This window comes from Bombus vancouverensis, chromosome 5, assembly GCF_051014615.1.
Source record: "Bombus vancouverensis nearcticus chromosome 5, iyBomVanc1_principal, whole genome shotgun sequence".
Lineage (NCBI taxonomy): Eukaryota > Metazoa > Arthropoda > Insecta > Hymenoptera > Apidae > Bombus > Bombus vancouverensis.
The window spans coordinates 17,790,478-17,816,886 of record NC_134915.1 but is presented as its reverse complement, the minus strand read 5'-3'; the positions used below and the strand labels follow the sequence as shown (position 1 = coordinate 17,816,886).

At 42.4% G+C, this 26,409-nt stretch overlaps 1 protein-coding gene across 1 annotated transcript in view; it reads right to left on the bottom strand.

The window, feature by feature from the left end:
* Window positions 1-691: 691 nt before the first annotated feature.
* The window catches only part of LOC117158624 (cell adhesion molecule 3-like), a 42,782-nt gene continuing 17,064 nt past the window's right edge, over window positions 692-26,409 (bottom strand). Inside the window, exons 3-6 of the mRNA XM_033337723.2 lie at window positions 18,129-18,264; window positions 10,443-10,576; window positions 7,023-7,329; window positions 692-3,066 (exon numbers count right to left, since the gene is read on the bottom strand). Of these exons, the coding sequence (XP_033193614.1) occupies window positions 2,978-3,066; window positions 7,023-7,329; window positions 10,443-10,576; window positions 18,129-18,264 (666 nt within the window). The 3' untranslated portion in view covers window positions 692-2,977. The remainder of the gene's footprint in view (window positions 3,067-7,022; window positions 7,330-10,442; window positions 10,577-18,128; window positions 18,265-26,409) is intronic.

Sequence of the window (26,409 nt, the reverse complement as noted above, 5' to 3'; positions counted from 1 at the left end):
AACGGGTAATTGAATTATTTCATCAGCATTATTGCCTGTGACGCGGAAACAAATGGAGTAATAATGCCAGCGAAACACGATTCGATCGGCGAGCGTTTGATAAAATAACGTTTGTTAACCGGTAGCGTTCGGATCGACTTTGGTGAAAAATCGGCTGATTCGTTAAGGGGTTGTTTCAATGGCAGGAACACGGATATCGTTGATGAAAAAAAAATCGCTTCTCGAAATTGCCTCTTATCCGTGCTAATACGTAAAGCCGTGGATAATTCGTGCGCTGGAATATTTGGTCCGTTTTATGCTGAATTTTCATGAACGGCCATTAGGAATTACGTTATATCGTGGCGAATAAAACAGGGATTTAAAAAAGGAGGTTAAGTGGTATTGAGAGACTCTGAGTAAGCTACTTTTCCTTTTTACCTCCGCCCCCCTCTCTCGCAAGGTGTCCCCTCGCTGCGATTTTTAAAGAGACGACCGATTTCTTGCGAGAAGTCGAACAGCGAAAGGGAGTAGGATTTATATTTTTAACAGGAGTACGATGTTACTCTGTATTTCGATATCCTTTTTGCTTTCTTCTTACATAGTGCTTCGTAATGATACGAATTAAAGACGATAGATGGTAAAATGAAAAGTAATAGCGAGGAAGAACGAAAATGACGGTGAGCTTTTGAATGAAATGAAATGAAATACGATGTTGTGGTCATATCGTTATTATTATCATAAATATTCTTTCGTATCGTGACAAGCTGAGGAACATAACGAGCATCGATACCAAAAAATTGGCAAAAATTCCGCTAACATCGTCTCTATTACACAAAGAATCGTGAAACTATGCTGCGTGCACGCGAGATTCTCTCTCTCTCTCTCTCTCACTCTCTTTCTCTCGCTCTCTCTCTCTCTCTCTCTCTCTCTCTCCCTGACACTTTACACTTATTTTATTCCTTCTTCTTTCTATTAGACGCATAATATCTCGTTCGAAAATATCAATTACACCGCTCTCGTGCGTTTTTCTTTCTCTCCTTCTCGTTTCTTCGTCCTCGTCTATTCGTTTTTATTTGTTCTCTTTGGCTAATTCTCCGAATGAAACACGTTCCCTATCGAACGCTCGCTCGCGTTAGCTACGTAGAAACGATGACGGTTTCAAAAATACTTATTACAATTAGAAAATCATGTAGAGTATTATTCAGTCGTTGCGATCCTTAATCGATAATTCGTAACTAATACTAGCACACATCGCTCGTTAATACATAATATACATATACATATACATATACATATATATACGATATTCCTCGTATCGCTTCTTTCTTTCCTTTTCCTTTTCTCGTCCTTTCTCTCTAATTCTTTCATGCTCGATCGTCATGCCTCGTCCGTTATTGCGAAACGACAAATAAAAAAATAAATAAATAATTGTTGGAGCGACGCGAGTCGCAAGACGTGGAATTTGTGCGCGTACCGATTCGAGGCGAACGATGCACCGGCGTGAGCAACAGGAAACAACGTTCGAAACCGGAAGCAGACGGGGGAGAACAGTAAGCTCGATATTCATTGTAAACAGAACGTGACTGTGTAAATCGCTTTTGTTGTTCGTTACGTACGAAGGCGTGTCACACGCGGTTGACAAATGTATCGGAGGGAAACGCATTAAATCGAACGGTAAATGGCTATTAATTTAATAAACCGAATACGTAATAACCTTCTGCCGATGGAATTACACGGTGTGCACGCGGATAGAACAGAAAAGCGTAGGGATAACAAACGACCAAATTTTTTCTCTTTTCCAACCGTAAACGGATAAACTTTTCTTTCGCCAATGTCCTTTTCTTCCTCGTTTGTTTGGCTTGTTTTTTTTTTTCTATTTTTTCTCCTCTTTCGTCCTGCCCTTTTGTTTTCTCCGTTGCCGCCTATTTTCCCCGCACGAGAGCTTTTCACGACGGCGAACAATTCGCGCGGGAAGAGCACCATCTTTTCTCTTCGGTTTCGTTCATCGTCCTCTCGATTACAAGAATATCAGACACGATAACAGTAGCAACGCAAAGTGACTCGTCGAATATCCGATTCATCAGGTACATCTACTCGCTCGCTGTTTCTTACGCATTTCCATATTTTGTTTCGTTCTTCTTGCTCGTTTAGGTGAATCGCGTGACGTGATGGAACCGCTTTGTTTCTTTCAAAATTGAAATCGACGCACGGGTGGAAAGACAGAGTTAAAAGAAGAAGAGAATTAGAGGCAATGAATAATGGCAGTGAGAGACGGATATACAGACAGATTATACACACACACATATATATATTATATAGAATATACATGTATATATATATATATATACATATATATATATATATATATATACATCCACGCTACGAGTTTAGTCCATTGTAGGGCTTTATAAAAGTATGAAAAAGAAAACTGTCATTTTTATCTTGGAAACGATGCCACCGTAAATGGTGTACTACACATTGCGAACACACGATTTCTGCCAAAGAGAAAGGAAATACATAGTGTCTAATAATGAAATATTCCTCGGACGTTGGCCGTTTCTTCTCCGATTTTTGGCCGATCACGGATGTACCTGTTTTCACGAGAAGTCGGTTCGTCGATCGCCATCATCGTAGAGAAAATTAAGATGCCGCGATACAGCCGTATCCAGTTCTCCGCGATTCACCGGCGAATTTCCCCTGTCCATTGCCTCCTCTCTGCTTTGCCTTTCTCGCTGCTCCTTCGTTTCTTCAGCTCGATCCAACCGACTTATCCAGCATCGAATAGCTTCCTAATAACTCGTTTCGTCTCGTTTTCCTTCGATCTTCGGCCGCGTTCCTCTCTTCCTTTCTCTCTCACCGTGGTCCAGAAAAGGGCGTGACGCGGCACGTGCGTCGCCGGAGGACGACCATCGCGCGACACAAAGCGGCCTGGACTTTCTTACAAGCACGTCGATTTATATAAACAGCTCCAAAGCGCGCGTAGTTGAATGCGGTACGGTTAACGAATGGCGATCAAAAGGAACGCGAACAGTCCCAGGACCAGCCGCGCCGACGGCAGCCGCATCTCCGACCTGGACGAGCCGAGAACTGAAAACAGAGAATACACAGGCTGCTGCACTCAAAGTTCTGCGTTCGTTGCTGCGATCGGTCGCGTGCTCGCGGCGATCGTTCGCCCGCAACGCGATGGACGAATAAATGAATTTGTACCCACCGCTTCCATTTTGCCTTTTAGACGTACGAAACGGGTTAAGCGGAGTTTCGACCAGGCTGAGATTACGTTTTCGACGATGTTTGAACAGAGAATATTATGAATTTTTGCCCCGGACCAGAGACCAACGCGGTAACAGGCTAAATTGCGTATTCGACCATGCTACGCGCGAGTGTTTCCGCCATACGGTAACGTTGTACTTTGAACCGACGAATGCTTCTCCGCAATTAACGATCGAGCAGAACGCTTTTCCGATCGTTTGGAAAATGAACGGAGTAATCGGAGAACGCGACGAAAGCAAATTACTCGGTGGAAGCGGAAGCTACGAATTTCTTAGATCGTCGAACGAATGGAATTTATCGACGCTCACGATCCGCGTTTACGAACATTGTTCAGGTTGGAATCGTCGCTAATGGATCGAATTACCGATCATCGGCGTTCTCCATAGGGCAGCTCTTTTTTTTTCAGAGAGAACAAAGAGCGAGGAGAAGGGGAGCGCGACTACGGGGATCCCCTTGCGTCGAGGCGCGAAACTTTCCGAATTAATACGCGCCATTCTACGTGCTAATACATGGCTGTGTAGTCAGCGATGTAGGTGCTGAGCACCGGGAATTGAAAGTAATAAAACGGCGCTTCCGAGCATAATAACGCCTGCAGAAAGAAAAAAAAATCAAATTGAGGGTACGCTTATGCTTTAACAGCCGCCTCCGGATGTAGGTCATAGAATTTCGATCGAGGCTTTCGAACGATGATGGATGACGGATTTCCTACGCGCTACTGCGAATGAACAAAAATTTCTCTCTCTCTCTCTCTCTGTCTCTGTCTGGTCCGTCTCGACGCTTGTACCCGATGGCAAAACGATAAATAACATAGATAGAAGAGAAACGATTTTTGGCCTGTCGACGCTCGATCGCTAGGCTGCACTTTCTCGACCCACTAATTAACCCCTAACCATGGTGACTTGATTTACACTGGCAGTCCCGATCCAGTCACGGGCTTCGATCAAATATTATTCAATGCTCTGCGAGTGAATTAACCAACCTGGATCGCTGCAGTCACGCTTCGAGGCCTCGAATAACATTTGAACGAACCGCGAGCGAACCGTGACGGTAACGCGACTCTGTCTCTTTTCTCCTGGTCTCGTCTGTCATCCCCTGCTCGCCCCCTTTATCACCAATTCTATCCGCATAAACGACGCTTAATTACGACGCCGGTTAATCGCTGGTATTACCACCTTTTACAATGCTCGTTTGTGCCCGATGGTTAATTTAGTAAATTTAAAGCTGAACGCGTTCCTAACTATACGTAAATCGCGCAAACACCGACCGCAGGCTAAATAAAGTAACGTGGTCGCCGTGGATGCCATATGCTGCCATTAATTATCGTTAATAATCGTCCCGTTCACTATTATATCGTATTATAGTTACACTTTGTTACAAACACTCGGGCGGCTTCGCTCGTGTATATTATAAATTAACGTTTATTTATCGTGGCAATTACGCGCAATGGGCGCGCGGTTAATTCGTCCGCAAATCTGACTATCCAGCGGCTCTATCGAGGGAAAAAGGCGAATGGATATCATCGGTGGAATCGCGATCGATACGCCATCTAACGAGCAAATATTTCGTTTATCAGGTAACTTGCTTTGCCACGATCCGGCGGAGAAACGAATACAGAGAAAGGATGGATGAAACGAAAGAGGGACTCTGCTGCTGCTGCTGCTGATGGAAACTAGAAGAGCCACTTCTATAACGAGGCAAACCGGCTAACTCAAATAACAAAACGAAGTTTTTTTTACAAACCACGATCGATGAATTCGACCGTGCGTTTTTTTTTTCCTCCAACGAGATGATTTCGATCGAATTGCGACTGGCACACGGCTTATTATACAACGCTTCTCCGGTGCACCGAGGAAACCTATACCGCGTCCTTTCGCTTATTTATTTCCATTCTTGTTTTTCGCCGTCGTTCGTCGCTATAGCGATCGTCGTCGTTGTTTCGTCGTCGTTGTTTCGTCGTTGTCATTTTCGAGAGGAGCGCGGCGCGCCGCTGAAGTGCGGCTCACTTGACGCCAAATAATCCAAAGCCGCAGCAAATAATCCTGGAATACGTCGGGAATTATCTTCGCCGCAGCCTCGGATTAGCTGGCGTGAAACGAATTATTTGATGGCGTGCCGAGCTATTTGACGTTAACCAGGATAATTCGACCGGTCAGATTATCCCGGACCACGATGTGGACAAACAACCGGATGCTCGGCCGTCGTGCACAGTCCGTTCACGGCTCAATGGGAGAAACGAAAGGAAAAAATAGCAGACATGTCAGTCGCTCGATTTAATCGGTCCAAACCGGCTTCGTAACTCGTTAATCCGTAAAACGGACGTTTTTCGTTCGGCAGAGTCGTCGTAAACGAGGCACACGGATTGAAATGCTACTGCAAATTTCGAACTTGCCTGTGATGCTTTGCGGTTTTTGCGCGCGATCGATGACGCGCTCTTCTAATGGATTTTTCTTTATTTTTTAATCTTCGTATAGAAGTGACACGGTTCGAATTCGTTAACGTTATAAGCCTACGGCGGTGATTGCGCGATTTAAGTAAGTGGTTTTGCTAATTAAATATTGGAAGCGTATATACGGAAGCTACGTAAAATGTGGCGATGTTTCTGGCGATGATAATAGGAAAAATGAATATTCGTTGATTTAATTGAATTAGAATGGAAACCACCATCTCGAGCAGCCATATCGAACACGACGATTTTTCTAACGAAGATACTTGGCTGTCGTAGATAAAGCGTGGATTTTATTCCCGAAGAATAAATCGTCTTTGTTTCAAAATTCACAATCTCCCCTTTTCCTCGTCTTTCAGATATTTATCGGAAAGTTTGGAAATTTCGCTATCCCGCAAACTTATCGTCGCGTTTTAATCCCAACGGTTTCAGATTCTCCGGAATACTAATCTTTAACGTTTATCAAACATCGTTATTTCAGCCCGACAAATTCTCTGGAAATAACCAATGAAGACCGAAAGTTTGAAAGAGAAGACGGCAATCCCACGGTCTGCAACGGTAAACCAAACCCTCGACAGTATCGCTATCAAAAAGTTCAATCAACGACGGGTGGAATGCTTTCCATGAAGCCTCCCTGCTTGTAAACACCCCAAAAGATCTAAGAACTCGCTAAGCCTATTATACGACTTAAGCAACCCTTCTCCTCCCTTCGCAAGAACGCTCTTTCATCCTGTTGCGATCCTGGAATTTTCTGCCTTTCGATCTTACCTTCTTCTTTCCTTTCGAAAGTTGAAGTGTCAAGTTAATGATAAAAATTCACGAAACGTTTCGTTGCAGAAGAGAATTTATCGGATTTTTACTTATCAGAGACTGCGATCGAGGAAGGCTGAATCTCTTTCTACAATTTCCAGCGATCGCTCGTACGATCGTTTCATAGAATATCGTACTATAGAAAATTATAAAGCGCGAACCTGCTTCTACATTTACATATTAACGTACAGACGTGGCAGACGCTGATACTTCTCAATCGTAGCAAACATAAACGAAGTAGCGGTAAATTCGTCTTATAAATTCGACTGCTAATTACGAAGTTGCAAGCGAACGTCATAGAAATGCTTCTCGAGGGTTCGATATAACGATAATTCTTAAATGACGAATAATCACAATCGTTTCTCGTGTTTCTCAAACTTAACGAATTCTATGGAAAATGACCGAAAAAGCGTAGGAGAGTTAATATTGGATCGGCAACTACCACCTAGTGACAAAATCCGCAGTCACTCGGCTGCCAATCCAACAGTTCAGCAAATGAAAGTGCAAAGATTTGTTTTACCTTTGACTCCGACGTGTCCATCGGGTTTCTTCTGGCCGGTCTGGAAGTTGGGTGGCGGCTGCAGGTAGTTGATACCGACGATGGTCGCCGCTGGTTCGTAGTGTATCAGCCTCGGTTTGTCCTCCTCGGTGCTGACCTCGGTGCTCTGCCAGTAAATGTCGTATATGGAGGCGCTGCATCGTATTTTCAGCTTGCCCCCCGCGAAATGGTCGTGCGTAACGAGGAACTGAAGGCCGATCTGTGAAATGTGCCACTCGGACTCGTTCGTGTCCAAGGGACTGTACGTGCGGACGTGCGACTTCAGCGGCTGCGTGTGACAATTTGTACGAACAGGTTAAACAGGTGGTCTGCCACGTTCCTGAAAATTCTCTGGCTCCCGTTCGGCTTTCCACTTGCCGATAATTAATCCGAACGTCGTCGTATCGATTTAAGGACAAATTTCAGCCCGATTAATTGGCCGCGATCGAGGAATTTGCTAATCGCTTCGAGCGTTTCCGATAACAAGGTTTCTACGACGTTTAGGGCTACTTGGACCCTTTGTGGTCTTCGACCGACGATAGTTTGCGAACCTGATATGCTGGGGGCGTAAAATGTTGGTATTTAATGGCTATTAAAGGTCTCATTACCTATAGTATCGGAAATCAAGGATCCTCCCGAGGGAATTTTCAGAAAAATACTCGCACCATTGATCTTCGTGGTCGTCGGTCGATCTTTCAAACGATCGATTCGCCGACGAATCTCTTCAACCACAACGTCCGATTTTGTAGCCGAAACTGTCTATATATCGGCTGCTTGGTATTTCGTTAATTATTCGAAAATTCTATCAAGTTTGAAGCGATACTTTGTTCGGCGTACTTCTTAGACGACGACATTCATCGTTAGACTGGGATTGTCTATCGAGTGCACGAGGTGCTCGATATACCGTTAATTATTCCGCAATTTTATCAGGCGTTAAATTAATTTAAATTTATGTTGCGATATCTGCTTTCGATCATCAATTTCCAATGTTTCAACGAAAACTTTACAATGGAATATTAATGAACATTGAATCCGTTTAAGGACAGATCAATTTAGAACCATCGGCGAGTAAAATGTAAAACTGGCGGAAAAGTCTAAACGAACGGTACAGTAACAGACAGGCTTTTATCGTAATATTTTGCAACGAGAGAATCGTTCAAACTATTAAATATGTACCGTTGTAAATCTGCGGAATTTTCACGGAAAATCACGAATTGATTTTTCGAAAATTCGCTACTTCCGCTGCAGATATTTTCTTTGAAGAATAATATGATTTTTAAAAGGGTGTACGGTGTCGCGTAAGAGCAGAAGACAAGCGCAGCGGCTTTCTGTCACTCCAAACTGCTGATAAAGAGGAGGGTGCACGTCAAAAGTATCGGTATTTCGAGCAACAATGCGATTTTATCGCCGGGCACGCACGTAGCACCGAATTGATAGACAACCGATTCGACAGGACCGTGTTTTGATAACGCCGTCATTACACGTCCAAGAAACTTCGATTACTTTTTCTTCTCTCTTCTATTTTTCTCCCTTATTTTTCGTCATAACGTTGCAACGTTGCTTTTTCCGTAATATGTCATTTTATTGAAGGAACAGACAGGAGAAAAACACGCGACGAGGTTTCGTTAGGTAACATTTCATCGCGAAATCAAATTTCCGAGCCTCGTTCCGATCGCAATATGCGTATTCATCTCGGACAAAAATGTCCGAAATGCGGTATTTCGCGAAATATTTCGCATCCTGATGAAACAACAGACGTTTCTCCAGAAGAGACTTCCCGAAAATATAATTCGAGTCTTCGATCTTTCAACGTGACGTAATTAAAGAGTAAAACGTATCGATGTTTGAGACGTGGAAGAGCGGACGACGTTTGAAACGCGACAATTTAGAAATTGGATCCAACGACAGATTGCACGCACGAGGCTGTGTATTTAAAAACCGTCTAGAATTTGATCAGCTGAATAAACTTGGCCGTTCTTCGCCGCAAAAAAATGATAAAGCTTCGAGGTGACACGGGACAGCGTGGGACACATCCGAACAAAAATTACGGAGCACGGTCGGCGAACCGTCCTGAACTCGATACGACGAATAATAAAAAATAGTTGGCTACAAACGAAATTAGGGCGGGACGCCGTGGCTTGGAATAAAACGAAGCTCGAGAATAACAAGAAGAATCAACAAATTTCAAATTGAACTGTCGCGAAAACGAACCTCGAAGAGGAAAGATTGCATTTTACATTTTCGATTCGTTATCGTCTATATAGAATAATGCAAAGAAAGTAAGCAATGGCGAAGAAGTAATCGAGTGTATTTGACAAATTTTCGATTCAGGCCGACATTGAATTTTCGAAAATGATGCTCGCAGGTGCAATTTTATAATTCTCCGTGGCAATTCTATCGTAAGTAGTAGCTGCCCGATCTCATTTGTACTAGGAATTTCGATCCAAGCCCGTCTAATTCAATTTCTCCACTCAATTTCGCTTCGCATCAAGATAGAACGAATGAAATTGAGAACGAAACCACGTAGTATTCGACGTCTTGCGCGTATCGAAAGACGCGACGAAACGATCGGAACGACCGTAACTCCTGTTGTCTTCTCTCCACGGCGTACATCTATTTCGACATTTTAATTCAATTCTCTTCTATTTCGATGGATGATAAAAGCCGGGAAGCTGAGCCACGGATTTAGCGCAATCAATACCTCGCTGTGTTCGAGTATCGCGGTGTATAACTGGAAACTCGGTGGAGGAACGCGTCAAGACGATATTATAATCTAGAACTTTCATAGAATCAAATAATCTCGAAACGAGTGTGTTCCAAAATCTGCAGAAACGAGTCCGCGGACAAATCGATAACCGCGAGTATCGTTGAAAGCGTCGGGTCACCGTATCGCAAATACCTCGGAAATTTCGTTACATTTCGCAAAAACCGTAGAATCTACGCGGAATAGATCGCATGGGAAAAAATATCTCTGGATTCTCTTTTGTAGCCGCGATATCCAAAGGTACAGAGGCGCGTTATAAATTGATGGAAAAAGAACGCAAGAGCGAAGCGTTGCCGCGATTTGATCGCAGCCCCTTAATGGATTAAATCCATCAAACTGCGCAACCGTAGTTCCTCGACCGCCATAACAATTAACTCTAAAATCTCAGACTCGATCCGCTAACTGTTTCCTAGCCAATGCATCCGCCGCGTAATGCACAGTCTCGAAGCATTCGCAACGGCGGAAAGGGGTTGTAACGCGAAACGGGGCAGGGGGCGGGGCGGTGGCTGCTTGGTTACGTCTTACAGGAGCCAGAGAACGAGAGAACGGAATACGGTACGAGAGGTATGGGAAGACATCGGTGATAGGAGGCTAGGAATTTGTAGCCGCTATTCGCGATTTCATATAGCAAACCGTACTTGTCGATCGTTGATGTACCAGGTGAGATTGGCCGCGGGTTTACTCCGTCCGGATGTGCAGTTCAAACGTAGCATATCGTCGATCCGGTATTTCCTCCTTAACCCGTGTATCGACGGCCCTTGAGAGGGTAATTCTGCGGAACAAGAGACGTCAGGTACACACGGGTCCCGGAAGTATGCGAAGCATGTTCGAAACACCGCTTTGACGTTCGACCGTTTCCTACGTGTGTGTACATACACACGTGCACGTACGTACATACATACATATATATATATATAACAAATGTATGCATACAGATAGGACGTCGGGTGGTTTGGTTGCAGGGGCGGTGGCGGGGAGGGGACTTTTCAAGATTCCCGGATGCACCAACCAACCAACCAACCAACCAACCAACCAACCAACCAGTGTACTCACGTGTGCACAGATCGAGCCGATAGATTCGACCGTGTGTTTTCGCCAACGCACCAACAGCCTGCATGCCTGATGAAAAATTCTTCTTTTATGCCTGGCAATTCGGGCTCGCGTTTCGATATCGGAATAATGCATTCGTAAGAGAGACGGCATCGTGCCGATCTCCCCTTACAGAGAATTCACCGTGCCAAATGTTTCCGCGCAAGTGTTTTCGAAGCGGGATGCGTCTCGTACCTTTCGTTTCGTCTCTACACCGACGCACGTGAACGTGCGAACGTGTGTGCACCGTTATACAGGGGCCTGGTAAATTGTAATATAACGAACAGAGGTATACCTCGTTGAAAGAACCGGTATAAAGACGCGGAACAAAATTTTTCAATTATCGTTCTAGTTACCGGAGGAAATGGTTCTAGCAGGCAGTTTATATCGTTAGCTTAGGGGATTTAACGTAGGCAAACTTGGTCGGTGCGTTCTATTAGGGTAACCGAACAAAAAGTGGTACGTAAGAGGAGTAGGTCGTACAGAGAAGATCATTTTATATTGTAATTAATTTTCTAATATAAAAGCTTAGGTGTTTGTACGATATCGCGCGCTTGGTTATATTCGTGGGATGTGTCGGACCTTTTATACGAAAGTCGCGTGTGTATAAATTTTCATTTTCGCATCCAACAACGATCGAGCGTCTTTCTCGTTCTTAACCCCTTAACCTACAGCTACGGGCATAGCCCGTAGTACGATGATCGAGCCAAACGTAAATATTACGGGCATAGCTCGCAGTCGATCGGACCAAACGTAAATATTGCGGGAATAGCTCGTAGTACGATGATCGGGTCAAATATAATATACAGGGTGGTTGGTAACTGGTGGTACAAGCGGAAAGGGGGTGATTCTACGCGAAAAAGGAAGTCGAAAATATAGAATAAAAATTTAAAAATTTACAAAATTAAAAAAATAACGTCAATCGAGACAACGATCTACAGTGAGACCCGTTATAACGAGACGCGATAAAGTGCACGCGTACCGAGCCTAAATTCAAAGTCGATTTTCTCGGAAACAAAGCCTCGAACGAAAAATTTGTATTCTATATTTTCGACTTCTTTTTTCGCGTAGAGTCACCCTCTTTCCACTTGTACCACCAGTTACCAACCACCCTGTATAGTAGCTTGTTTAGGTTTTCGGCCCAAAATTCTCGAACGTAAATCATAGGTTAAGGGGTTAATTACGTAGATTAAAGAGACGATTGTTGCGGCAAACACAGTACGATAATGTAACGATTATGCAGCAAGCCTGATTCATCCGATAATTTCACGTTGAATCGTGAATTTTTATATTTTTCACGATAGTGGCGTAAGAGCGACGGATACGTATCGCACAAAGTTTAACTGTTAAATCCTAGGGTGCCCTGTATATAACTATAGACACGAACATACATATACGTAGCCGGATCTGAGAAGATTCGCGTGTTTCGTTTTTCCATCCGCGGATATAACGGCACCGTTTAAGCATACGGATCCCGTGACTCTCTTCTTTTTCAGCCCCCTTATCCTACCCTTCTTTGTTACGTATCGTTTTCGTGATTTGCGAGAGCCTCTCGAGCTCTTTTTTTTCTCTTTCCCTTTCTTTTTCCTCCTGTATGCTTTTTTTTCTTTTTTCTTTTTTGTTATTCTGCCAGGGAGAATTCACTAGCCGCGCGATCGTCGAGGAAGGAAACGTGGGAAGAGCGCGGAGGAACTTCCCCCGACCAGCGAGCAATGCTCGGCTCTGATGTAAAAGTTTTCTCTTACCGTGTGCATACGTAAGGTCTTTTTATTGTCGTTCTTCCTTCGAAATTTGGGACTTATTAAAAGTTGAAAAAAAAAAAAAGACTGGCGAGAGAGTACGGTCGTAGGATTTCATCGTTGTCGCGAGTTGGAATATTCTAAGCATTTTGTTCTCCCTGCATTCGTTCGTAATCCTCGTTAAACCGTTTCGGACACACGAATATATTCTATCGGAGCTGGAGCTTTTTCTCTCGTAAGAAAATTTCATAGTTCTCTGTCTCTTTTCCACCGCTGTCTGTTTTCCATGAAAATTCGCCACATGATTTTGCGGCTGTAAAAGTAAATGAAAAGAATAGAAAGAAGAACGGTTTGTTCGCGCAGCGCGCTTTATCTTATCTCGTTTCTCGGAAACTTCCAATTTTTCGATACTTTTCTAATAAAAATAATCCGAATATAAATATCGGTTTCGAGAGTTCCGTACGAAAAATTCCTTTCCGCGAAACTCACCGCGCTATAATACGGGGAAACTTTTCTAACCAACCACGAGGTCGCCGGAAATAAAGGATCGCGACAAAAATTTCTCGCCAGAGACAACGAAATCTGATTCACTGGGAAACAGCGTGCAGGCAGCGACAAAATTCAAAACGATCGGTGTTTTTGCAGTGTTCGTATAATTGTAATTCGGACGAAGCGACGGTGTCGTTTCGTGGAAAACACGGTTAATTCGATTCGAGTCCCGTTTGTGTTAACGCGGCAGGTACGAATGAATAAAACAAATTGGTTGGAGAGCGACGTTGAAATTGAATATTTATGTAGAAATATTCGCGAAAGTGGATATTTATGTAGAAAGGAATTCAATGATTCGTAACAAGATGAAATTTAGACACGCACTGTGTACATTACCGCTCAAAAGTATCTCGATACTTATAGGTTTCCAGCAAAATTGGATAAGTAGAAGTACGATCATTTTATCTTGTGCAATCAGCATTTCTCGATAGAGAATTTTATCCTCCGATCAACACGTAGATTCCAAGTCTTATGATTTTTAGAAACTAACGCGCGATGAAAAAACTATCGTCGATGCTCTTCTGTCCGAAAGATGTTTCTTTCTTGTTAAATTGTCAGAACCAACTCAAATATCGCGAATCTGTGTGCATTAAATAGTCGCGTATATCGTTGCCCCGTCTTACAGCGAATAATTGAAACGATGAAAATAATTATGATTTTTAGAAATTAACGTGCGATAAGGAAACTACCGTCGATGCTCTTCTGTCCGAAAGATGTTTCTTTCTTGTTAAATTGTCAGAACCAACTCAAATATCGCGAATCTGTGTGCATTAAATAGTCGCGTATATCGTTGCCCCGTCTTACAGCGAATAATTGAAACGATGAAAATAATTATGATTTTTAGAAACTAACGTGCGATAAGGAAACTACCGTCGATGCTCTTCTGTCCGAAAGATGTTTCTTTCTTGTCAAATTGTCAGAACCAACTCAAATATCGCGAATCTGTGTGCATTAAATAGTCGCGCATTTCGTTGCCCCGTCTTACAGCGAATAATTGAAACGATGAAAATAATTATGATTTTTAGAAATTAACGTGCGATAAGGAAACTATCGTCGATGCTCTTCTGTCCGAAAGATGTTTCTTTCTTGTTAAATTATCAGAACCAGCTGAAATATCGCGAATCTGTGTGCATTAAATAGTCGCGCATTTCGTTGCCCCGTCTTACAGCGAATAATTGAAACGATGAAAATAATTATGATTTTTAGAAACTAACGTGCGATGAGGAAACTACCGTCGATGCTCTTCTGTCTGAAAGATGTTTCTTTCTTGTTAAATTGTCAGAACCAACTCAAATATCGCGAATCTGTGTGCATTAATTAGTCGCGCATTTCGTTGCCCCGTCTTACAGCGAATAATTGGAATTTATAGACTCTTGATTCCATTAAACGATACCAAGTACTATTTGCGGTCGTTAATTCGTTATTAATTTACGTACTTTGTTTACATTTAAATGCCGTTACTGAAAATCGAGGAAAATGTTCGGATACTTATGAACCGTAAAGCGTATCGTCGATCGTGTATTTCCAACCACCGTCATCGTATCTCTCGTTAATGAATCAAAAACAGATTGGTTTATGAAAATTCGATAATTTGCGCCCGCGCACGCCAAACTTCTCGCAAAGTACGCACCGTTCTCTTCTCTCTTAAGCTTCAGTCAGAGGAGAGAACGTTGCAGCTCATTAGCTTTATTTCGCATCAACCTACACACCGCCCTTGGACCGCGTTTACAACGGATCTGTTCTACGTTACTTTTACCCTCTATCGGTGTCTTAATCATATTTTCCGATACGGCAACTCTCTTTCTCTTTCTCTCTTACGTTGCTCGCAATTTAGAGACGTCTATGTTCCCCTGGCCTACAATTTTCCGGTTAACGCAGACGAGAAATTTAACGACCTCGTAAAGTGCTCGTTATACCGTAATTCTATTCGAACAAACGACAATTGCGTATTAATTAATACATCAAAATGATAACTCCGGTTGTCTGACTCTGTTCCACGCGAACAATTAAGAAAGGCCTTCCGAATACTCTGGTAATATGGAACGTCGAGATTAACAACGCTGATTTACTTCTCTATGTTTAATAAAAAGTTTCTTTCGCTTCTGCTGAGCCTCAGATTCTCACGCGTATTTCACTTTTCATTTGTTCCACAAGCTATATCGATATGCTAACGTAGTGTTAGGTCAGGCAACGTGTACGAAACGTGTAATTCGTCACAGCAAGTTACGAAACATTTTCTTTCTCAATAATTATTTTCACGTTCGTAGAAGTATCGTCGTCCTAATGTATCGCTTTAAATCTATGGAATCGTCTTTGTAATATACGATTTAAAATAATGAAACTTGATTTTTCAAGATTTCGTGAGAAACGTCACGATCTGGTCGTTGTAACACGAGCAAATTGGCAAGTTCCGGCTCTCGTAACCGAGATTATTATATAATAGAGGAAATTTTGATCATTTTTATCCATACCGATGCAATATTAAAAAGTTAGAGCCTAGTTTAGAAAAATTTCTTTCGAGACGCGCACACACTTCGAACAAGCTTCGAACTTTTCAATTTTAATTTCCATAACGCAAAATGCGTGGAAGATGATCGATTCAACGCCTGTTTCGATATGTCGATTCACCATATCGTCGATAGGATAATTAATTTCATCGCTCTTTCGATCGATTTTACCGAAGCGATTTATTTTCTTAGAAAATGTATTTTCACGTTTCTCTGTCCCGTTTGATCAACCTCGCGCTTACGGTTTCGAGAAAAGGGTAAATTAAAAAATGATATATCCGACATTTGCATCGCCGTACGAAACTGATAGGAAATTAAATTGTTTGTAACTTGAAAAATAACTCTAAAATCACACGAATGTGTGAAATTCTTTCCTACCACGTACGCTTTAACATCCTACACGATAGATTCATACAGAATTCACTATAATAATATTTGTTTGATATTTGAGTTTTTATATTCATTACGCGAACACACTGCACACTGATACAATACCGATATTGTAATTTTAGCGTGTCGCTGTTTTACCTCGTTCGCTTTTTTATCGTCGAGTTATGCTTCTTTGTTGCTTTCCACAATAACGAAATACGATAGAAAATATAGAATTTTTAATAAACATAGGGCAAATATTTTTCGTTTGTACGAAACCAAACTCTTTGAAAATCTTGCACTGTCTATCTATGTAAGAATAAAAATTGCTCGAATTTATATCGCATCACATCTTGCGTTATGGAAATTAATGTTGTTATTTTATTTATTTTATTTATTCTTAGTCCGTACCTTTCGTCGCCCCTACATCACATATGCTTCTCTTACTCTAGCACCTCTATTATTATATACTGTCTATACCTATCTATTGCACCTTGCTTGCTCCATTTCTAATAATTAACTACTAACTTATATCTAACGCTTATAACTAAGTGCTCATTCCGAAATTAAAGTTGAAAAGCTCGAAGCTAGTTCGAAGTCTGTAAGCGTTTCGAAACAAACTTTTCTAAACTAGCCTTTGACTTATATCGCATCATATGTGGGTAAAAAATGATGAACATTCCCTGTATTATATGACAATCTCAGTTACGAGAACAGGAGGGTTAAACTGCAATCGAGTCGTTTAATATTTGTTCGGAAACAAATTAAACATGTTCCCCTTGTTACTCTCCTAATTACATCATTTAACAAGTTTCCGTTTCCAGCAACTCGACGGAGACACGAGATGATAACCGAAACCGTCCTTTTGCCTCGATACGAAACGTATCGTCAAACGAAAGCGAAGGAACGCTCCTTAAATTTACATTCGCGACACTCACGATACACAGGAGGAGCCTGTTCAACCCTTTCGCGATTGAAACTTCGTTACTCCGCGCTCTCCAATTTGTCGCTCGACGAGCTGCCAAGTGTTGACAAACGTTCTCCGCCCACATACCGAAATTCTCTTGTCAAATCCTTAGCAGAAAATAAAATTACCAAAGAAGGAACAAGAAGAGACGAAAAACGAAGCGAGTGAAACTTCGTACTTCGAGGCATTTACAAAGAACGAAGTTAATCCGAGGAATGGCTGGCAACTTGTTACAGTTTCTAACGATTATTATCTGATTTGAAATCTGTACGAAGACTTTAGGCGTTAGGTAGAGTTAGCTAAAGAGAGCGAATCGCTGCAGATTCTATGTGTCTCGTGCAACTTCAAGTAGATCTCGGTATGGCGAAAGGTCGAATCGTCGAACGACCTGTTTCTCTCAATTAGTTGGTAAACGTGGACTGGCGATCTTTCTACGGTATTACGGCAAAAGGATCCGAGAATGCGCGCAATACGAAAACAACGCGTAAAATAATCAAAGCGAACTGTACGATAATGTTTCCCATTATACTCCGTGTGCAAAACAATTTTCTACCGGGCTTCTACGTTTTTAATTACACTCTGAAAACCGTACGAATTTGCATAAAAATTCGTTACAAGATACAAACAAGGTGTACGCGATTTTAGCCCCGATGTATGGTTTCGTACAGGTTGCTCGTATTTACGAACGACGGCGTAAACTCGCTCTGCCAGTGGCGAATCGCGCAGCAAGTTTGAAAAGGGGGCGAAGCGAGGGGCAGAGGGTTGAAAAAGAAGAGTAGGAAAACGTAACCCCGGGGTGGCTTCGTTCCCTGGGCGCCTAAGACACCTAATTCCCGTTCATTCCGCCGCGTGTACCCGCAGTATTATCTTCGGCTCGGTCCACAGCGATTCGCGTAAGCCTTTAAGTCCACCGAGCCGGTGGCTGGCATTAATTCGCAGTTCGAAAGTGCGCTCGCAAGCCAACACAGCTTCGGCTATGTACACGTGCACGTGTACATATGTACACACGACCGAACCTTTCGGTTCTATGTGCCGCTTATGGCGGCTCGTAAAGTAAAGCAGCTCGAGTCTTTGACCGGAGGGTTAATAAACACGTTCTCTTACCGACTATGTTCATGGTGCCTTGGACGCAGGCCGTCTGGAACGAAGGAGCATCCGCGGACACTTCGCAACTGTAGACGCCCGCTGCGTCCAGTTCCAGGTTCGTCAGGGCAACCCGGGTCGAGTTGCTTTCGCTTTTCTGCAACAGACAGGATCGTCGTAGTCAGACGTGTATCGTGACGGTCGTTCCTTTCGCTTAACCCTCGCGAGCAGTCACCATTCGCTTTTCTATTCCAAGGTCTTTTCAGAGGATTTTCTTCTTTTTCTTGGAGCTCGTCGATGTACGACGCAGGAGGAAGATACGTTAGGTGTATCGCGAGATCTTTGAGGCTTTCTCGTGGATGGGAAATTTTCTTTTTTTTTTTTTTTTGTAGATTAGACATCGTTGCCGTTATCTCGATTTTATTTCTTTTGAAATACGTAGACGTATTCTTGTCCAAGCCAGACTAGAAACTCTTCTGGTTATCGCGACTCTGTTTCTGTTTGCAACGGGGAATAAAGGTGCAAATAGCGCGAAGAACGTGGAGATGTATTCTTCTTCGAGTTGAAAGGGGCTAATTCCGATAGAAGGAAGATCTTTTTTCTCAGTTTCAGGGATTGAAGATTTTCGTATAAAAGCGGTTTCACAAGTTAGAGACAGGGACAAACGTTCGAAGAATACGCAGTTGTATTATATTCGTAAAATTTCCCTGACAAAGTACAAATTGTTCGTTTTGGCCGCTGTGCCAGTTGTAGCGTTAAAACGATCCTCACGCTCATTCGTAAAAACAAAACGTTTCCGTTCCGTAAGTGGTTTAAGGTTTTCGCATAGTACTGCAATTACTGCGTTTGTTTAGCGCAATTTCAGTTCCATTAGAAGTTGAAAACAAAAGACACGGACGAATAATTAATCCGTGCGGACGTTGCGCACAGCTAGGACTCGAAGATAAACGGAAAATGTACAACGTCACCGGATGCGTTAAACATCGTTTCGAATCAGTTGCACAAAGTCAACGTTAAACGAATGTCCGTCGGACATGTTCGTTCCGAAGGTCGAAATATGTCAGCATTTGATTTCTATTCATTTGGATTTGTCACGTTTGGACAAGTCGGATGGTGCAGGTGCGCAACAGAGCTGGAACAATGACGACAAATGTCTTTTGTTTCCATTGTCGTTTATGAAGCCTATTGTCCACCGCCATTTACCGGAATATTCCAGAACAACTCTGCTTTCTTCGATCTATTTCTCCTTTTAGGAAAACACCGATGCCAATTTTACGTTCAATCGATATCAACGAAGGAATCATCGCCGTTCCATCGCTATCGTTCGATCTTTTGTTTTATCGCTTGATTCGAAACTACGCGACGATTCAAGAGCGATAAACCACGCAACGAACGTAGTACGAGAGAATCCCAGCAATCTGTCACACGCGCACACACGCACACACACCTCTGGATGATACTTATACGTCGAAGATGGAAGGACAGACGGGGACAAAACCCCAATACCCTAGTCCACACTTTTACTATAGCTGCGCTTAAGTAGTAAAAATAAGAAATAGTCTTAATGTTCCAATCTGACTTTACGACGATGGGTTTGGGCTCGAAGTGACATAGCGGGTCGCTAGACGTAGCCACGGTCACGGGAGGGACGTGTACCTGACAGAGGTACGAAATGATTATATGGCTCTCCTTAAAAACAAAGATCGACCCGAGAAGCGGGGACAGGAGTATATAAGGGAAGTTTCTTTTGGATTAAGGGAGAGTTAGTTTGTTAGTCGTTGGACGAATTGCCGATCGAGTTATCGAGGAGTTACCCGAATCGAGTAGTACGTCGATACTTGTCCTCCCGTGGACCGTGGATTCGTCGTCGAACCTGAATTCGTTGTCACCATCATCTCAACCATCCGATTGCCATTACTCATAGCCTCTTGTAGCGTCCACATTCGTACTGATAAATATTAGCTACGTTCGCGACGGTAAAGTAAGTAAAGGTTTATCGAATGCCCCCCCAAAATGTCAACCTGACTCCGACATATATTTAAACATTGATATCTATTCCCTGGGAAAAGTTGAAAGCGCGCATGTTTCTTCCGGTCGTAAATTTTCCATCGAAAATCCGCAACATCTTCGCGTCGAAGAAACAATTATTTCCCGCATCGTTCGTTCGGCGTTCTTCGTCGTTCGATTACGCTGTCAAATGATCGATCCGTACCACGATGCTACGTCACCGCTCCATCCGTCATCCAACAGCGCACGAGGAAAAGTTTCAAGTTCCTACACTGTGACTAGTCCTTTGTCACGACCAGTCCTGCATCTTCGATGCCTATGAATCGGCTTTGACAATCGAGGATTTATGACTCTACCTGTCCATGCACCAGCAACCTGTGCCACGGCATGGAAAAAACTCGACACAACAAAAAAAGAGACAGAGAGAAAGAGAGAGAGAGAGAGAGAGAGAGAGACAAAGAAGAAAAAAAAACGAACATCGAAGAATGACGGCGCGAGCATCGATCAATCGACCGGAAGACAAAGGGTGATGGTCAGCTCGTCGCATTGTTTCGTCGCAGAATCGAGCCACGAGAGCATTTCTACGACGAGGAAGACGAGTGGAGCTCGGCGGACCGTACAAACGCCTCCTTGCGATATCGATTGCGAGGGCCACTCGATGTCACCCTCGCCGACCGCACGTTGGCTTTTCGCGCAGTTTACGAGCAACATTACGACTCCGTAACGGCGCTCCGACGGCTGGTTACGCGAAATTTCGCGACACCTCGCGATTTATTCGCGCGTAGGCTTGTCCCCGCGGCGGCAATTCGCCCGAGGTAAATGGCGATGGGATCGGCGAACGCGGTTTCCCTCGGATTTACTGGAGCTGATAAAAAATCCGACGCTGACTAGCCGCGTGTTTATGGCGTGGCGACATTTTCGCTGCTGCACCTATTCGTCGTGGCTTTCGAAAGGAGTGCGCAGGGCCGATGACCATACCTTCGTAATAGGCAATTTTTGCCTGCTCGTAAAACACGCTTTAATTAATTACCGTCTTTCTTTAGATTTCGGTCTGGGACAACGGGGGTTGATAATTTGGATGGTCGTTTTTCCAAGATCGAGTCGTTACATCATGGACTGCATGGAATAGAGCGAGCTACTAGAGGTGTTTCCAGAGGATACTTTGTAATAAAATACCACGGAGAGTATGTTTTTAATCTAACGTGTTCTTTGGTAAATAAATTGCCCTCGATGTCGGCGTGGTAAAAGAATCGGTGGAACAAATGGTAAAAATTGCGCAAATTCTTTCGTTGCAAATAAAAAAAAAAAGAATGAAATAACATTGTCTCGCTTTGTTGACAAATAACAAAGTGGCGTGGAGGGCTGTCCTATTTTCGTTAAACGTAACGTTATCGAACTGATACAAAGGATGGTGGAGGATGAATACAACGGAGAAACTCGAATCGATCAATCGCTAGAATCTTAACAACCTTCGTTCGAAGAAATTTTGTAAAAATAAAAAATTTGCCAGAAGGGCGAAACATCGTCCTAAATAAATAAATAAATAAATAAATAAATAAAGCAACGTATAATGTACTATTTGCCTAAAAAATAAGCGAACTGCACTTTTCGTACGTGATTTTCGAAATGACGCGCATATGTAAACGCGATATTACTTATGGAATCACTTAACGGCCAGCTTGACGCGCGGAGGTGTCGTAATAAAATATAGTAGCGCGGTGTTAAAGTAAATAAAAGATTTTTAAAAAATACAGACACGCGAGTGTGTAGCTTCTACGTTACACGGCACGCTGCAGAGGATTAAAATGTATTTGTTCAGTTAGTGGAACCGTTGTAAGCTGGCGTATAGTTTGTTCGGAAGTTTGAAACGATACTGAGGGGAAGTAATATTCGTTTTTCCGTTTCGAAATGGCGAGAGCAACCCCCCTTGTTTGTGGAAGACTGACAGGTTGGAAGATTGAATTTCCCCGATGGTTTTATTTCAATTTTAAAAAATTACATCGATTTTTATCTACTCGCGAAAATAGATAGATTTCATAAGGGTTGATTCGATCTTCAAATGGACGAATGCCAACTCGTCGGTGGTTAGTCCATGCAATCTTCCTTTTTTTTCTTTTCTTTTTTTTCTCTCTCGCGTATTTAACTTTAAAGAAGTGTAATGTACGCTTGCATGAAAGGTGTTTCATCTTTTTGTTCCAGCTTGTACGAATACACTCGATCGTCAAATATTCATTTCCGCGTTTGGCGGAAAACGATGGCTACGAAAATTAACGCTACAAATTAAATTAACTTTGCTGCTCTCTCAGTGGGAATTGCGCTTACCACTTGGTATTCTACTTCTGTCAAGAAACTAGGGAATTCCGACGTTAATTCGCCGTGGCGAGAAAACCACGAAAAATTTTCATTCGGACCAGGCAAATGGAGAATCGCGAAACGTTAGACATCTACGTTACGCGCTATTTGTGCAAACATTTGGTAATTCGTTCGATATTTATTATTAGAGCTGTCAAATCCGACAAATCTGATAGAACGACAGGATCTCGATTCTTATTTTTGGACTTATGAAAATTCATTTTTACTTCTACTTAAATAGAATCGTGATTAAGTTATCGCGATATATTTCGCTATTAAATTCGTGAAATTCTGCAGAATGACAGAATTCAGATTTTTCTATATTTTTCCGTTAACTTTTGACATTAATTTTTATTACGGCGCTAGTATAGTTGTAAAATAGAAAATGTACGCGGCACGAGCGAAGAAGAGGAGACTTTTTACTTCAAGCGAAATTTAAATTTCACGATCCACCTTTTTCATGCAAGGCTTTATTTTCGAAAACAAACACTTGGAAATCTTTTTCGAGCATGCGTACGTTTATCGTGAAGCGACTTTTTCACCATGGACAAATATACTCCTACACACGTTTGTATTTACAAACGTGCTTCTGTTCCATCTATACAAATGAAAAACAAAGCTTGCCACGGAAAAGTTTTATTCTACAATTCTAGTCTTCCTTTCAAATCTCTGTTTCTGCGCAAGGAATCGCATCTAGTATCACGAGTCTTGTACAGATACTTTATTCTCATCGTACCATTTCGTGATACGTGTTCACAATATTTTATAATATATATTATTAGTGTAGTATCATGGACGAGGGGCCTGGGGAGTGTCGGGTGAATTATAAACAAGCGGTTGCGAAACAGTGCGCGGTGGGGCTAAGACAAGGGACACGAGGCTAAGACAAAAGACAAGGGGTTGCTAAGAGATGAAAACGAATTAACAGCCAGTGTCAGTTAACCCCTTAACCTACGATTTACGTTCGAGAATTTTGGGCCGAAAACCTAAACAAGCTATTATATATTACGTTATATGTCGAAGATGTAGGGACATCGGGCCTTCCTTTTGCAATTTTGGGAAGATCCCCGATACTTTGGTCTAAACTATTTGTTATAGCTGTACTTAAATGATAGAACTAAGAAGTAGTCGTTGCGATACGATCTGACTACGTTTGCCCGAGATTACGACAGTGGGCTTGGGCTCGAGGTGACGCAACTGGTCGCCGAACGTAGCCACGGTCACGGGATGAACGTTTGTACCTAACAGAAGAAGTACCAATATCGAGGGACACACGCTGATTAACAAACGAGCCCCGGGCAGGAGCAACGACGGCTCTACGCGGGTCTGCCTGGTAACGGCGCCTGGAATTTTGCTGATATCCCCGGTCAATATGCAATTGACAAACGCGATCGTATCGGTCTTTTATTCTTGCGATCACCTTGGAGCGTTTACGCACATCGTCTTGTCGGTCGGTCGGAAAACCCGTGCGTCACAGCTAACGTCACTTTGTGTTTCAAAATAGGTTCAATTGTACAAAGAGTTTTCCCGTTCACCGTGGATTCGTTATCGAACCTAAGAACATTATCTTTAACATCGAGAGTGTCTAATCGCCACGTTTAATTGACAAACTCTGTTAAATCGACATTTCTACGTATAATTGTAAATATAATCTCCATTGAACGACAACGATGGCTTGTCCTAATGAGGATACGTTACACGTCCCTAAGTCTAACGCCAACCCGACATATATATTTATATTATATGCCCGTAATATTTACGTCTGGCCCGATCATAGGTTGTAGTTGTAGGCCGTAGTTGTAGGTTAAAGGGTTAACAAGTCAGATTGTGAATTGAGAAGTGAAGGAGTGCGAATTGCGTTGTCGAGAGAGCGTTGGAGCTGCGGTGACGAGAGTTGCAAATTAACTATCTAGTTGTCTTAATTATAATACGTCACTGCGATTAGTTCGCGTTAAACAAGCATCGTTTCCTGTTTGATCAACATCTGTTTGGTCCATTTATTTGAAATAAACTAATTGCAGTGAAGATAATACGTTAGCGTATGCAAAACGTCGATGACGAACGCCTTAAACGACACTCTTTTACCGACCAATCTCCGCTATAAATTCAGTCGAAAGAGACTTTTTCTTTCGAACTTTAGCTTCTTCTTCGACTCTTCGAAGACTAATTAGAACTCGCTGTATTAAAGTTCATAAAAGATACACTTTTGAAGTATGAAATTGGTGAAAGAGAATTTTTAATCTCCAACGCTTTTCCAAAGTACGGTCCCCCCTCTCTAAAAAAGAAAAAAGAAAGAAAAGAAAAAGACGGAAATTTGTGCTCCCCGTGATTAGTTTTACGTTCGAAAACGAATTTTCCACCGTTTCATGGAAAAGTGGAGATCTAATCAGTCTTTCGCGGGCGGACGCTGGTTTCGAAGAAAAGGAGAAGAGCAGCGGCGAGATGGAGGGAAAAAAATATATCCTGACGGGATTAAAATTCGGGTCGGACGATTATGAGACCACTGGTTGCCATTAAGCCGCCGTCCCTCTTCTAAAGGGTTCCAGCTCGCCGCTGTTTTACGCGTTACCGCATAAAACACCCCCTTTATCGCCCGAATATTCTAAGCTATCGAACGTCTATGAAACGTTCTTTAATCCTGCCGTCTACCAGCCCCGAGTTTCATCAGCATCAGCACCGACCAATGAATAGAATTTCCCATTTTCTCGTACCATTTGACCAAAGCAATTCCGCCGTTTTAATATCCTTCTACTTGCCACTGCTAAAAATTAACGAGTATGTTAACAGAATATTTCTCTCGGGGTTAAAAAAAAGTCACATTCGACGTTAATCTATTCAGTTTGTAACCAGCAACGAGAAACTATAAAATTCGTGTTTGCCGAAAAAATCAAAATGAAAGGCAACGTATTATTTTATGCATCGAGTTTAAAGGCGAAGATCTTCTTTCTCGAGCGTGATTCGAATTCTTCGACATTTACGTACAGACGTAACCTTCTTGAGATTCGACGAAACGTGCAACCACATGGTACTACGATAAACTATGGTCTCTTTTAAATCGTAGATCGGACGAACGTTTTATATAGCAAGTTTGTTATAAAGCATCTGTTTTTCTAGTTCAATGGTACTTTTACAGAAGTTTAGAAAAATTTACTTGTAACGTCGCCTTCGCGCAACCTTTACGCATTATTTCACTGCTTGGCCTTTAACGAGTCACGCACCCTTGTTATCCACGAGAAAACGAGCCGTGTTTACGGTATCTTTGGCCATGATCGCGATAATACTCGATTCTCCAGGAACCCTTTTGCTCATTCCGAGACACGCTCGTAAAAACGAACATTGGAATAATCCTTCAACGAAATTGACGGCGTTGCCTCCCTCCGCTCATTAGGAAACCAACGCGACTCGAAGTTTCGTCGAAGAGAGGACGATGATATCTTTCTATCGTATTTTACAACGATTGGTTATTCCTCCATCCAACCTTCCTTCATTGCGATAAATTTCTTAATAACCAGTCCCCTTCGACCCTAGCTAGCTGCCTTTTACCTTGCTTTACTTTTTATTATTTTTTCCTTGGTTTGTGGGTGTGAGGGGGTGGGATTAAAGTTAACGTATATTTAGAGCGCAGTACGGGAACAACAACGTTATCTACGTATTAAAATATTAATCTAACGCGTCGACGTTGATACGATATCTCTATAACATTAGCAACTTTATTAATTTTAAAAAAAAAAAAAGAAAAAAATCACATTGAATTATTTTGCTATACTACGAGTGGAAAATGAAACGTTATTTTTTATAAGAAACGTTGACTAATTGCAGGTTTCCAATTTTTACAGAGAGGCAGAGACGTGTTGTTTGTTCTGTTCGAAACGATAGTTGATTACTATTTGTGTTCGGTAATCGTTGAAGTATTCTTAAGAGGAATACAGAGTGAGAAGCAGTA